Below are 14,762 nucleotides of genomic sequence, written 5' to 3'. Positions count from 1 at the left end.
GTTATGGTAACTGCACATGAAAATTCAAACACTTATACCCACACCAGACATCTATAATCTGATCTTTTCTGTTCACTTTAAATAAAACTAAAAGACTATAATAAGAAACACTTAGGATATCTTTACATGGTTGCAAGTTTAATTTCATGCAACATCAAGCAGTAAAAGACTTTATTTCAAGTTTTTTTAACATCCCAGTAACTGCTCATGTTGACAATCATTGGTTAGCCTGGGTGTCTCCATTTTGTAATCTCTACATTGAACCCTGGTTGTCATTTGCAAGATCTTCAGTTAATGATTTCCCCAATTTCAACAACTCACTTGCTTAAAAAAAAAAAAAAAAAAGATGTTGAAAGCCAGGTCTTCCACAACAATGCAAGACCTTATAGCTCCAAATATATCAGAGTATTTTTAGAGCTATAAAGAGCTCTGGAGCTCCATGAGAGGCAGATGACCATTGACAGAGAACAGGTTTCAGAGTAGCAGCTGCATTAGTCCGTATTCACAAAAAGAAAAGGAGTACGTGTGGCACCTTAGAGACTAACAAATTTATTTGAGCATACGCTTTCGTGAGCTACAGCTCACTTCATCGGATACATTTTCCACTGAATGCATCCGATGAAGTGAGCTGTAGTTCATGAAAGCTTATGCTCAAATAAATTTATTAGTCTCTAAGGTGCAACAAGTACTCCTTTTCTATTAACAGAGAAGCGTTCCTTTTAATATGCTTTTTTCTAGACAAAAATGATTACAACAGTCTAAGACCAGATCTGTTTACAAGGTAATTGGTTCCCCGTCTGCTCACTAACTCAACTGGATCTTGTGAGTGTGATGAGACAGGAATAAATTTAATCAGAATTTAAACCTCATCCTGGAGACCTGCTAATGAAGCAGGTTGGCACCTCTATGAAGAAGCGCTGCTAAATGGAAGACTATAGATTAGACACCGCCTTAATGCTGCTGAATTAGAGCTATAGAAAAGACAGCAATTATGTACAGGTCATAGGAGTAGAGGACAGGGCCATGTTAAGACAAAGCAACCAAAGAGTGAGAAAGAAAAATCATTGCCCTGCTGTTTAACTAGCAGCTCTTTAATAGGAAAGCAGTTATAACCTGCACGCTGAAGAAGGCTGGCTGTTCATATGTTTAGTCACTATTCCCTTTCCATGAGTCAGATGGAATTCTGTATAATCAACTGCAGGGCAGATAAGAGCCCATGCCAAACATGCAATGTTGGCTACACACACCCTCCAGGGCCACTAGAAGAGGTGGATACCACAGATTTGTGCTAATAAAGGAGTTTCAGATTACAGCTCCAGATGAAAGCTTATTGACAACACAAAAGAAATAGAAAGATTGGAGCGCTGCAGATGGCAGAGAACAGCTAGGCCTGTCACAAGGAAAGAGGACTTTCCCAGTTTGTAAAGAGCCAGAAACCTAGGCCCATAACCCAAAGGACTGAAACCGTCCCCTGCTAAGAATGGGCCCCTTTGAGCTCGGAGCCAGGAAAGAACCTCCTTTCTTAGGGGATGGGTGGGATTGGCCTAGGTCTTTCCATCTCAAACCTACATGACCTCATTTCCACTCAGGCCAGTGTGCACCGATGTTTTGCCCCTGGAAGTGCATCTACCTTTCTCCCTGCCACAGCTTTCTCCTTTATGGGGAGAAAGAGAGGGGGGCTTCTCTGTCTGCCAGAGCCCCAAGGATCTTCTCCTTTCCCTCCTTGTGGCCCTGATTAACAACAATTCTTCTGTTGGGGGGTGGGGGGGAGTGTCAGTCAATGCTGCTCCTCAGCCATGTAAAAGTAACCCTTCCCCTGCCCCAGGGAGAGGTTCACTGCCTTTATCACTCTTCCTATTCTACCCCAACGATCAAGAGAGACCAAATTCAATCCCTGCATGGATGGGTGCAGCTTCCAGTGAGGTCAATGAGATTTATGCCTTTTTATATTAGGGCTCAATTTGGCCCCAGGACTACAAATGGCTTCTCTGGCATGGCAGTGCCACAACTAGGCATCTTCCTTTGGTGCCATTCCTCCACAGCACACTCCTAACCAAACCCCATAGTTTACAGCTACACATGGGCATCTAGCTGCACTTTCACTGCGGTGTGCGCACAGGTTTCAAATATGGGCAAAATAAATGAGCCATTTATCATTCAAATGCTGCAAAGTTCAACAAGGAAGCGTCTTTTGACAGCCTGGAGTATAATTTCAGAGCAGCGAGGCAGGAACACCTCAGCCTCGTCCGTCGCTGCTGAACAAACTATTCATCTGGGTGAACTCAAAGGGCCCATTGTTTCTCCGTGCAACGCAGCTATGCCAAGATATGCTGTAAACAGATTAGTATTCTGCAAGCACCAACAAGTCAACATTACCAACCTACAATACTGGTGTCCAAATAGAACTGCATTTTTCATTTACTAAGGCGTTTCATGCTTTTAGGGCCGACCCTGCGTAACAGAGAGAAGGTGGGTTTTGTGATTAAGATACTCGACAGGACTCAGGAGACCTGGCTCCATATCCTGGCTCTGCCATGAACTTCTTGTGACCTTAAACAAGTCATTCAATCTCTCTGTGCTGCAGCTCCCCATCTGTAAAACAGAGATGGGGCTTCCTTTCTGCCACCCTTTACAGCTTTAGATATACAAGGCAGACAAACTCTTCAGGGCAGGGACCGTCTCTTATGGAGAGAGTCTCCATACAGTGCCTATTACAATGAGGCCTGTTATAACTGGGCCTACAAATTTACCCTGACTGTAAGCGCAACTGCTAAGAGTGAATGAAAGTTCATAAGTTGTCACAATGATTTATATAAAATTGTTTAAAAGAAGGATGCAAAAAAAAAAAAAAAGGGGGGGGGGGGGCAGAAGCCCGGGTGGTGTTTATTTTGATATTAAATTTTATGTTTGCCCCAGTGGCCAGCGAGCAGCTGATATTTGTATCGACACCATGGCTTCAACATTGTACTACTGTCAGGGGGAAGCAAGGGGAGGCACTTTGAAATCATTGGAGGAGCAAGTTGGTTACATGATTCTGGAAAAAAAAAAAAAAAGTGTGTATTGTGTATTTGATTTTGATATGCTGAATTTCAAGCATTCCAGCCTGTCCCATGACTATCATTAAATACATCCCGAAAACTCACCTTCTTAAGCAGCTGAAATTTTAATAATTCTAGATTAAGCACATGTTTTTGCAACAGTAGAAACTTCAAATTTAGCATTTTTTTCCTCAAGGCTTAAGATCTTGTACACTAGCCATCTAATGTAACAGCATGGAGTGCGGCCTGACAATGCATCAGGTTAAATAGCTACAAACACAAGGGCAGGTACACTTTGGTTTTGGTCCACTGAGTTATGATGTGGGTGGCTGCAGAGGGGTGGGTAGAAAGGATTCTCTCTCTGTATTGACATAGAAATGGAAGAAAGAGGCAACATAATCCCCACTTAACCATCACAAATAGTTTTGGTTTTTTGTTTTGCTGGAGGAATGACCTCTCTTTCCCCATGCTACAAGCAGGAGTGTAACTCATATTTTAGGATTTGAGGCATACTTATCAATAAGCTAACTGCAGGGGATTTCGAAGAGCTTTTACATTTTCCCTGGGGGACCGGGAACACCCCCCCCCCAATAAAATTCAAATTTCAGACTTTCAGGGCATGTTTCTTCAGTTAACAGAACGTTGCATCTTGTATTGGCTCCCCTAAATGCAGCTTCACTGCCTAAATTAATCTAAACCAAGAGATCTAAAGTACTCAAACTTGGACAGCACGTGATAAACTGGACAAAACATCTCAAGTGACCCATGCCCCCAGTGTCGGTGTTTAAAGGAAGCACATTCTTTGTTTCCACAAAAAGGGGAGGAAAACAGTAGGGTTTGGCTTATGTGTACCTGCCATCCATCTCGGATCTTCTGGTTGAAGATTCCATATTCATATCTGATGCCATACCCGTATGCAGCAAGCCCAAGTGTTGCCATTGAGTCAAGAAAACAGGCTGTTAAGGACAGACAATTTAGGGACATATTTAGCGAAGTTTCCCATTATGGTTTCATCTGCCCCTGAAAGCGACAAGCTTACAAAGCATCCCAAATATAAAAAAACCAGAGCTCCCTATACTTCACGCTAAGTTGAATGGTACATTTACGCATCATGCATAGGCAGGCATGGCTTAGAGACTGTCAGTTAATCTCTTTTCCATTCCACATCTTCCCATTGCTCCAACTCCTTGTCTGCATAACATACAACACCACATACCGCCTCCCCCATTGTGTATATGGCTCCAACCCCATGCCTGGCACACCACATGTACCACCTCCCATGCTAGGGAAACAAGTACTTTAAGGACTAAAGAAACACTGATTGAAAGCAGGTGTGGATAGGAGTCAAGATACAGTTGGCCTTGGAGAGCGTTCTGAGTAGACAATGAAGGCCAAGGTTGATCTGATACTCAAGCAACTGGGGGGGGGATCATCACTGGGGTCTGGAAGTCAGTCCCGCTTTCTTTTCCATCAGACCCATATGCAGCCCTGTACTAATATAAGCCAAGAGTATCAAAGTCCGTCCCTCCCTCCCCCGACACGCACCTTCCTCTTAAACAGTCCTGTGCTATAAACAGCATTTGCAGGGCCACTGGTTCAAATATAGCAAAGTCATATCTGCATGGTTGTTATCCTATTATTCAGCCAGTGTGTGTATTTTCTGGAGTCAACATTTTGCAAGTTACAGCCAGGCATTAATAGAAGAGGGGAGAGAGCTTCTATGCAGGAGAGGCCAGACTGAAGATGACAGGTGGAGTCCAAGAGCGAAACAGACTATATTTTAACTATTTGGCTGACAGCTTAGTGAATGAAAGGAAATCATCATTTTTATTAGAGGACGCGTGTGAGGGAAAGGCAGGAAGGTCACATAGATGGGACAAATTAGTGCCCTGCATATTAAACTCATTTCCCTACCACCAGCATTGTCCGCAATGTTCATACTACAAGAAGGCATGACCATTTAATTTACACTTATAATTAGGTACTACCACAATGCAGGCAGACAAGTGCTCCTTGCGTTCATAGGAAGAATGCCCAATGTGTACTGGACTGCTTGGCAAGTTCTCAAATCATAATGTCCCGGAAGCTCACTTACCAGCCAGTCTTCCAAGACCTCCGTTGCCAAGGCCAGCATCCTCTTCAATGTCCTCCAGCTCTTCTATATCCAGCCCTAGCTAAATATAAACAGAAGACAGAGGAGCTCTGTGCTCTTGAACTGAGTGACAGAATGAACATTTACAATACCACTCTGCCACGAGGGAGCAGGAGAAACATCGGAGTTAAGATGCAAACAGAGCTATTGGAAAGAACTCATTTACAAGGAGCTCTGAACACAATTAATTCAGCACTGCACCATCATCCCTTGTTACTCTCCTGGCAGGCAGGTGCTCAAGAAGGAACTTGTTTATTGGATTCCAGGCTTAACCAGACTCATCTCTGCCGCTGCGACAGTGAATTTCCCCCAAAGTACCTTTGGCCCTCTACCCTTTCCAGGCACTGTGGACAAAAGCAATGTAAGCCCCTCAACCCCAGCCCACTTGCACTTTTTGTTCTTGAACTAAAGAGCTGATTTATATAGCACCTTTCACCTGAAGGTGCCAACATGCTCATCAAAACTTCACAATATAGAAGAGAAACATTTCGCCCACCAGTGAAACAGCTACTTTTGGAGGATGGCAACCACCTATAACAAGAGCACTACACAAGAGTTCAGGATGTTAAATGAAGAATAGCTTATCCTCCTGAAACTACTAGAGTAACTATGTATGAAAAGCATCAGTACTTCATTGGTTGTTAGCCAGGATACCAGGGCTAACACCTATTCTTCCAAAGAGTGCCAGGGAATTTTAATGATCTTAAGCTGTCAGGACATTGGTCTTAGATCTCATTCAAAAGACAGTGCCCCCAGAAGCACAGTGCCTCCTCACACCTGGCTGTGGCATTGCTTTATTTCTGGCAGTATGTGTCACATACACTATACCACTTTACAATTTTTGTGCAGGTTTCCCATCCAACTACAGACTAAATCTGATCCCGCATTGCTTATATCTAACAAGGTAATAGCTCAACTCATGGTACATACCACGAAGAAGTTTTAGGACACTGGAAATGAATTCTAACACTGAATTTTGCTAGGCATTTTTGGTTATATAAGTTGCTGTGCCTACATATAGAAAATTTTTGAAAATGCTGTACTCTGTATGAAAACTCTGAAAGACGTTTATGCCACATGAAACTAGGCCTACCAATATATGGGGCAGGGACCTAGCATTTACACTAGAGTAGAGTTATATTTCAGCATTACATTTTACAAAGAGACTTCTTTAGATATTACAGAAAATCCATGCAAGTTAGCACCTACAGCTAGTTAAATTTTTAGGTATTGAAAAAAACCCAAAGAATATTCTATAAAATCATTATTACTCAGTTCATACCAACAATCATCAAATACCACGGCTGAAAATTTCTCAGAATAAAACCTTACAGGCCTTACCGTCCATGTAACAAGAAACACATTTAAATAGTATCTTCTCCAATCACCAAGAACAGTACATTCCAGTAACTCCAGAGGTACATTAGCATAAGATGCATTTGAACAAAAAATCTAAACACATTCCACTTTGAAAACAAGTCCCTCACCTTACTGCTATTCTCTTTGTATTGTGAAAGAGTGAAGTGAAAAATTCAGAAATAAACGTGTTTCAAAAGGAGAGCCGTTGGTTTGAAGAATATCCCTCCTGTGTAACTGCTTAAAAATGCTATGCACTAGGGAGCATACTGTTAACAAGAGTACAAGGACAGCGAAGGGCAGAATGGAATAAAGCCACTTTCAAAACTTTGGAACGACAGTAGCGGTTGTACAACGATGAATGGTGGAGCAAAGCCAAGCCATGAGTGGGTTTGCATTAGTCATCTCAAGCTCATCCTCAATATTTTAGTTTTATTCCACTCTTCACTATTGATTATATCTAGAACCATCTAATGGACAAGTTTATGTTTTTCCAAAGTTTAATAGATTGATTTAGGGCCTGGATTCTCAGATACGCTGAGAACCCGAGACTTCCATTGACCTCACTTGGAACAGAGAGGACCCGGTACCTCTGAGAATCAGGACCAAAGAATTTTGAGACTCCATCAAGTTGTGAAAGTAAGTAGATTGCAATTTGCCATCTCTTTAGGTATTAGGATTTACATGCCCATGACCATGGTATCAGAGCATATGTTTTACATACACTGCTGTACCTGGGTACTACATTTTCAGGTAGAATACAGGCTGATTGTTTATTGGCTGATTTTAAGATCAGTTTCTGTACCATATGGGATCACAACCACAAGCATGAGTAACACTGCTAACTGCAGACCAAAGATAACCTTGGTCCACTGGCGCTGATGGAGTTATGCCTCCTTACACCAGGGAGGAACTTGGCCCAAAGTCTTGGAATATTAGGCTCAAAACACAGACTAATTTCATGTTAAGGTTTGAAGCTCTGCTAGTGATAAATCAATGTACAGCATGCCTCCATTTTACTGAACAATCATGAGTCACTCTGGATTTAGAGAGCACTTAGTTTACATACATGCATGCTCTTGTTAGCTAAAAAGTAACTATTATACACCACTGACTCTGCGACCAGCCTGCAAGCCTCAGACAGCAGTGACAAGTAACATTTCTGTTCCTGTGAAAAGGGGAAGCTGAATTTTACCCCAAGAGGTTTATTCTAATGCTGAAATTTTGTAAATTCAGTAACATCCTGTCAGCCGATAGTGCCAAAAGCATAGAAATTTCCTTATGTAGCCAACACCCAGTCAGTTAACATTCTTCCAAGACCTTTACTTTGGTCATTTAGGACTGTGTCTATCAATTGACTTCTTGGTCTACAGTATTCTCTCCCTCCACTCCCCCTCCCCCCAGTGCCAAAAACAAAACAAAAATCCTAATGACTAAATATTACTCCGCTAAACCACAATATAAACACACTTACCTGATAAACTGCCTCATCACAAGCATTCTGCAATCCAAGGTTTATCATGGTGTTCTGTAAGGTTCGGCCCATATAAAATTCTAGAGAGAGATAGTAAACTCTCTGAAACAAAGAAAAATGAAAGCAAATCTTACTGAAACATGTAGAAACAGTCTCCTCAAAAATGTTCAAGATCTGGAAACATTATTTTGGCATCTTCTAAATCAAAGAGTAATAAAACCAGCTTATATCATCAGGCGGACTCTTAAGTCTTTGTTAAGGTAACACCTTGAGAAGAAAATCCTGATTATTAGCTGATGCCTTGATTTAAAATAAGCATGGCTTTAAAAATTCATAAGCCACTTTGGGCAGGGGGTGAGGGATCCTAACCCACTGATTTCTGATTTCACTTTTAAAAAAAGGTGTTTTCAGCCTTTAGGATTGTAGCGATAACCCCATGCAGCACTCTCTTCCTGAGTCTGCAGACAGACTGCTTCAGGCCTTATGTGCTGTATATGACAAGTTTCAGAGTAGCAGCCGTGTTAGTCTGTATTCGCAAAAAGAAAAGGAGTACTTGTGGCACCTTAGAGACTAACTAATTTATTTGAGTATAAGCTTTCGTGAGCTACAGCTCACTTCATCGGATGCATTCGGTGGAAAATACAGTGGGGAGATTTGTATATATATACACACACACACACACACACACACACACACAGAGAACATGAAACAATGGGTTTTATCATACACACTGTAAGGAAAGTGATTACTTAAGATGAGCCATCACCAGCAGGAGGGGGTACTCACCAGCAACCACACACCACACAACAGAACCACTAACCCAGGAACCTATACTTGCAACAAAGCCCGTTGCCAACTCTGTCCACATATCTATTCAGGGGACACCATCATAGGGCCTAATCACATCAGCCACACTATCAGAGGCTCATTCACGTGCGCATCTACTAATGTGATATATGCCATCATGTGCCAGCAATGCCCCTCTGCCATGTACATTGGTCAAACTGGACAGTCTCTACGTAAAAGAATGAATGGACACAAATCAGACGTCAAGAATTAGAACATTCAAAAACCAGTCAGAGAACACTTCAATCTCTCTGGTCACTCGATTACAGACCTAAGAGTGGCTATCCTTCAACAAAAAAGCTTCAAAAACAGACTCCAACGAGAGACTGCTGAATTGGAATTAATTTGCAAACTGGATACAATTAACTTAGGCTTGAATAGAGACTGGGAATGGATGAGTCATTACACAAAGTAAAACTATTTCCCCATGTTATTTCTCCCCCCCCACAGTTCCTCAGATGTTCTTGTTAACTGCTGGATATGGCCCACCTTGCTTGTCACCATGAAAGGTTTTTCTCCTCCCCCCCCCCCGCTGGTGATGGCTCATCTTAAGTGATCACTCTCCTTACAGTGTGTATGATAAAATCCATTGTTTCATGTTCTCTGCGTGTGTGTATATATAAATCTCCCCACTGTATTTTCCACCGAATGCATCCGATGAAGTGAGCTGTAGCTCACGAAAGCTTATACGCTAATAAATTTGTTAGTCTCTAAAGGTGCCACAAGTACTCCTTTTCTTTTTGTGTCGTATATGTAACCAAAGGAAAGGCTGGAACTAGGGTAGATGCTGGGAAAAAAAATTATAAAGTATGCCATGCAACAACATGGAGGAAAGGCCTAACTACTTCCAACCCTGTGTTCTACACCTTCACTGCTAGTTTTAAACAATTAATGCTCACACAGGGAGAGCAGAGGGGCATGGTAGGTCCAGCGTCGAAGAGGTTGAGTTTTGTTTGAACAAGAGATCAGAACTCCTCCAAGAACCTGAACCTGTGACTGACGGTTTCATTACATCAATAGGAGGGGTGCATGTTCAGATCAGGGGCAGCATGTGGCCCTATGTCTATTTATGAAACCGAGTTAAAACGTAAACAAAGCAGACACTTCAAATTAAACCAGACTTTAAAAACTCCAAACAATTGACCTGACTCCGATGCACAGAGTGCTTTCAAGAGCTACTCCTGCTTCCTGAACAAAACATCTAGATAGAATCTCCCTTGATGCAAATATTCTAAATAATACAAGTCTTTGTTCCCTGAAATTTAAATTTCCTCCAAGGATTATTGTTTTTATTGCAGTAGTGCTAAGAGACTCTAGTCAGGGATCATGGCTCTACTGCGCTAGGTGCTGCACAAATGACTCAAAGACGTGTTGCCCTGCTCCAAAGAGCTCACAGTCTTGGATTGTAACAATATGTAACAGATGGGAGGGAAGGTAACAGTAAAGACAAGTACATTTGCATAAATGGTCACAGTAGTCACAGCTACATGCCACTTGAGCCAATGCCCGCTAGTGATCTGTGGGCATCACAGCAGAGGTTGGGTTTAAGGAGGGATTTAGAAGAGGAGAAGGTGGCACCTTTGTGAATTTTGAACGGGGGGGGCCCTTCCACGTGTAAGCCACAGTGTGGGAAAGAGCACAAAGGCGCTTGTCGAAAAAGCAGACATATGAGAAATTGGCTGAGACAGGTGGGGTCAGCCTTGTGATAAGTAATTAGACTTGATAGACTGGGAGGGGCTTTCAAATGATGTCACAAACAGGATTACTGTTTAATCCGCTAGCAAGCACAGTTCTGTGTCAAGTATAAACCAAAGTGGACAAGCAGTGACCCTAGAGGAATGTTAAGCCAATTCACTTGAGACTGCTTGAGCTTTTTACTTCAGTCCCACTTCCTTCTCAGAGGAGCCGGAGGGTTCAGAGGATGGACATTTCACACCTGGTCACGTGATACATGAGTTCTCAACCTCCTCCACTGCATTTGATCCAGCAATGCTCCTAGTTCCCACAAGTCCCTGGGTCTCCATAAAGTACATGCATCTACTCTAGAAAATTTTGAATTACAGGGCCTGGGTGTTCCTAGAAAAAAGGCAGTCTGTATGCGCAATGCTGCAGACCACAGGAAGCACTACACAAGTCTCTTGAGATACGACAGTTGTCTATTACCTTTTAAATTTTGATGACACGTGTTCTGCACTTTTTGGTTTCTTATTGCCACATTATAAGGATCAGAGTTAAGAAATACAGCCAGGGAGTAAGAAAGATGTACTTTGGCTTGACTGTCTTCTTCAGTTGAAGTTCAGAGCAATATAAGAAAGTTAAAGTTATATATAAACAATTGTGAACCAAGGCTAACACGGCACTTTCATAGAGCCATAAAAAGAGGCTCCTTATACTTTTGCAATGGCTCATGTAAAGTATTCCTGAAATGCTCAAAGAAAGTTTTAAACTCTAGTAGTAAAGCACATACAGCTTTGAAATCTGTCCCTGCCAATTAGTTTTGCTTTTATTTTGAGCTGACTCTGACCTTTTTGATCCCTTAAACTAATTTTCCCTAAAAGGGTTTCCGGATATTTGTTGGTAGGCCAGACCCACTGGACAATACAAAAGGGGGCAGGAATACACAGGAAGAAACGCTGCAGTACAATACAGCAAACACTTTCTTTCCACGCATTGGATATTGGTGTTTGCAGCCATTTTGTTCAACTACCAAAACAAGTTAAAGTGGCCTAGTTTGTTTAAACCCAGTTCCTGGAATCAGGGACAAATGAGGAAGCAGACACGTCTCCCCCTAAAAACACCTAGTTCCAGCTGAATGCAAAGCAAAAGCAAGGGGAGATTTAGCAAGGTTTGCTCATGAGGAGTTTAAGATGGGAAAGTAATGTCTCCTCCCAATCTCCAGCATCTAGTCAGGGCTTCCCCATGCCGGACATGAAGTAGCCTCCCCACTCCTGAACCCTGGGAGGGTCTTGAGCATAGGTGCGGGACCAAGAGGTGTGGCAGCACCCCCTGGCTTGAAGTGGTTGCCATCGTATACAGGTTTTGCAGTTTGGTTCGATGGCTCTCAGCACCCCCAATATACAAGTTACTCCTGGTCTTGAGTGAGAAGCTACTCACCCTTCCCATAACTTGAGGGATTTATACAGCTATGTCCCTGCTTGGGGACCTATCCAAGGAAGTGGTCCCAAACTCACGGTGCCTTCCTCCTCCCCACTGTGCCTTGCACGCCACTATGCTCCCCTTGGCCCTTAGCTACCCACCTACCGAGCTGCCCTCCCTGATGCACATCTGGGACTTGTGTACCCCCTGATGATCCTGGACTGGGTTCCCTGTACCTGGGGGACCCAGCTGCCAGCAGACCCAGTGCACAACCCCCCCCCAACGTGGTGCCTCCCCAACTCACCTTGGGGTCCTTCTCGTAGTAATACTGCTGGGTGCGGATCCACCTGCCCACCAGGTGGTCGCGCACAGTGTGCGCCAGGGCGAAGTAGTAGTCGCGGGGGGTGGCCACATTGCGGTCCTTGACCAGGGTGAAGTGCAGGTGCCGGTTGAAGCCCTTCTTCAGCTCGGCCACGTTCTCCACCCCCACGATGCCGCGGATGCTGATCTGCTTCCTCTTCTCCTGGTCGGTCAGCGGGCGCGACATCTCCGGGGGCCCGGGACTGCAGGGGGGGCAGGATGCACGCTCAGCCCCAGCTCCTCCCCTCCCTGGGGTACACTCAGCCAGCAGGGAAAGGGGGCCCAGGGTGCTTCTCCCCCACCCCACAGGGGAAGGGAGGGTGATCCAGGGAGAGGGCCCCCCCCCGCCTATAAATGGGGGAGAAAGGGGGAGCACCCAGGGATAGAAAAGGGTTGCATGCACAGGGCAGGGCTAGATGGTGAGTGGGGACCCTCAGCCCCCTCCATGGGGTGCACGCAGGGTGGTTGGGGGGGGCGATGCGCCCCTATCCATAAACAGGGTGGGGGCTATGGGGCGCGCAGGGAGGGGAACCCCCTTCGCCCCCGCGCGGGCCGGGGGCGGGTCCCAGCGCTCCCCGCAGGACGGGACGGGGGGCGCGGGGGGGGGATCCCCGGCGCGGGGCAGTCGCCCACCTACCCGCTCTCGGGGCGGCTGCTCGCGCGTCTGCCGGGGCTCGGGGTATTTATGGCCCCGCGGCGGCCAGCGCCGCTCCCAGCCGGTCCCTCTCCCGGGGGCGGCGGGGGGCCGCTCTGTGCAAACAGCCGCCTGCCGGAGCCGGCTGCAGCCCCGGGCGGCGACGCGGCGGGACCTGCCGGTGGCAGCAGAGAACCCGCCCAGCCGGTGCCTGGAGGGCGCAGCCGCCTGCACAGACCCACCCTGCGCTCTGGGGCGTGTTTGCTGAAGGGCCCCGGGGGCTGCAACCGCTGTTTGCAAGGACTTAGCCCTACCTGGGAGCCCGGTCTGTGGCTTTGGTGGGGGTGGATTCGAAGGGGGAAGGGCAAAACTCGGGTTTGCCCCCAACTCGGCCGCAGCAGCCTCGGCTGTGGACTTTCGTCTCCCTGTGACACGAGCAAACAACTTGCGGCTTTATGAGGCTCTCCCTTCCAGGCGCCCTTTGCAAAGCAGGGCCGTGCACCGCCTCCCGGGCGCACAGGAAAGTGACTCAGCCCCGTGTTGCGGAGGAGCGGAGAGCTGCTTCCAAAACGAGAACTGCCGCCTGGGTCACTGCTGAGCCGGGCTTCTTGCCAGCGTAGCCGAGCAGGAGAGGAAGGAACAGAGGGGTACAGTTCCGAAGAAGAAGAGCCCTGTGGAGCCGGAAAGTTTTGTCTCACCACCAGTAGCGCTGCAGCAATAAAAGATATTCGCTCACCCACCCCTGTCTCTGTAAGAGCCTGAGAAGGGATTCATCTCCAGGTTCCGAAATTTTAAAAATCAAATCGTCGCCCAGAGCTACGATGTAAGGAAAGGTTTCAGAGTAGCAGCCGTGTTAGTCTGTATTCGCAAAAAGAAAAGGAGGACTTGTGGCACCTTAGAGACTAACACATTTATTTGAGCATAAGCTTTCGTGAGCTACAGCTCACTTCATCCGATGAAGTGAGCTGTAGCTCAGGAAAGCTTATGCTCTAATAAATTTGTTAGTCTCTAAGGTGCCACCGGTACTCCTTTTCTTTTTGATGTAAGGAAAGGTTTCAGAGTAGCAGCCGTGTTAGTCTGTATTCGCAAAAAGAAAAGGAGGACTTGTGGCACCTTAGAGACTAACACATTTATTTGAGCATAAGCTTTCGTGAGCTACAGCTCACTTCATCCGATGAAGTGAGCTGTAGCTCAGGAAAGCTTATGCTCTAATAAATTTGTTAGTCTCTAAGGTGCCACCGGTACTCCTTTTCTTTTTGATGTAAGGAAAGGTTTCAGAGTAGCAGCCGTGTTAGTCTGTATTCGCAAAAAGAAAAGGAGGACTTGTGGCACCTTAGAGACTAACAAATTTATTAGAGCATAAGCTTTCGTGAGCTACAGCTCACACAAGTACTCCTTTTCTTGATGTAAGGAAAGAAACATCAACGCTCCTTCTTAGGAGGGTTTTGTCCACGCCCTCCCCTTGTTCTGCCTGGCCTGCCTTTCCTATAAGGGGTCTGCGTCTTTAACTCCCATTGAAGTCCATGTGAAGACACTACAAGGCCTGGTTCTTGTTGGTTTATAGATGAACGACATACCCCCACATCTCAATGTCTGTACGTGGACCCGTTAACCTTTTACCCCCAATCAGGGAGATTGCAAATTATGTATTCCTTACACTACCCGTTCCGAAACCAAATTTCGCACCCCTTGATAATCTGTACCTTATTCCCTGATAACCAGAAACTTCTATGCTTAAGCTCTGTACCGTTTTCTTTTTACTTCAACGTCATCTTAAATAAAATTATTATACCCCACTCCAGAAAT

At 45.2% G+C, this 14,762-nt stretch overlaps 1 protein-coding gene across 5 annotated transcripts in view; it reads right to left on the bottom strand.

The window, feature by feature from the left end:
* The window catches only part of PYGL (glycogen phosphorylase L), a 37,790-nt gene extending 23,989 nt beyond the window's left edge, over nucleotides 1-13,801 (bottom strand). For 2 of the 5 annotated variants that reach the window (XM_038405017.2, XM_043515909.1), the window contains exons 1-5: nucleotides 12,960-13,110; nucleotides 12,267-12,525; nucleotides 8,021-8,122; nucleotides 5,134-5,212; nucleotides 3,891-3,994 (exon numbers count right to left, since the gene is read on the bottom strand). In XM_038405017.2, the coding sequence (XP_038260945.1) occupies nucleotides 3,891-3,994; nucleotides 5,134-5,212; nucleotides 8,021-8,122; nucleotides 12,267-12,509 (528 nt within the window). In that variant the 5' untranslated portion in view covers nucleotides 12,510-12,525; nucleotides 12,960-13,110. Of the gene's footprint in view, nucleotides 1-3,890; nucleotides 3,995-5,133; nucleotides 5,213-8,020; nucleotides 8,123-12,266; nucleotides 12,526-12,959; nucleotides 13,111-13,270 lie in introns of those variants that run through there. The other 3 variants (XM_038405016.2, XM_038405015.2, XM_043515910.1) reach the window with 3 other exon arrangements.
* Nucleotides 13,802-14,762: the final 961 nt, after the last annotated feature.

The sequence above is a fragment of the Dermochelys coriacea genome, chromosome 6 (genome assembly GCF_009764565.3).
Source record: "Dermochelys coriacea isolate rDerCor1 chromosome 6, rDerCor1.pri.v4, whole genome shotgun sequence".
NCBI classification, from domain to species: Eukaryota; Metazoa; Chordata; order Testudines; family Dermochelyidae; genus Dermochelys; species Dermochelys coriacea.
This window is presented reverse-complemented; position numbering and strand designations above follow the sequence as displayed.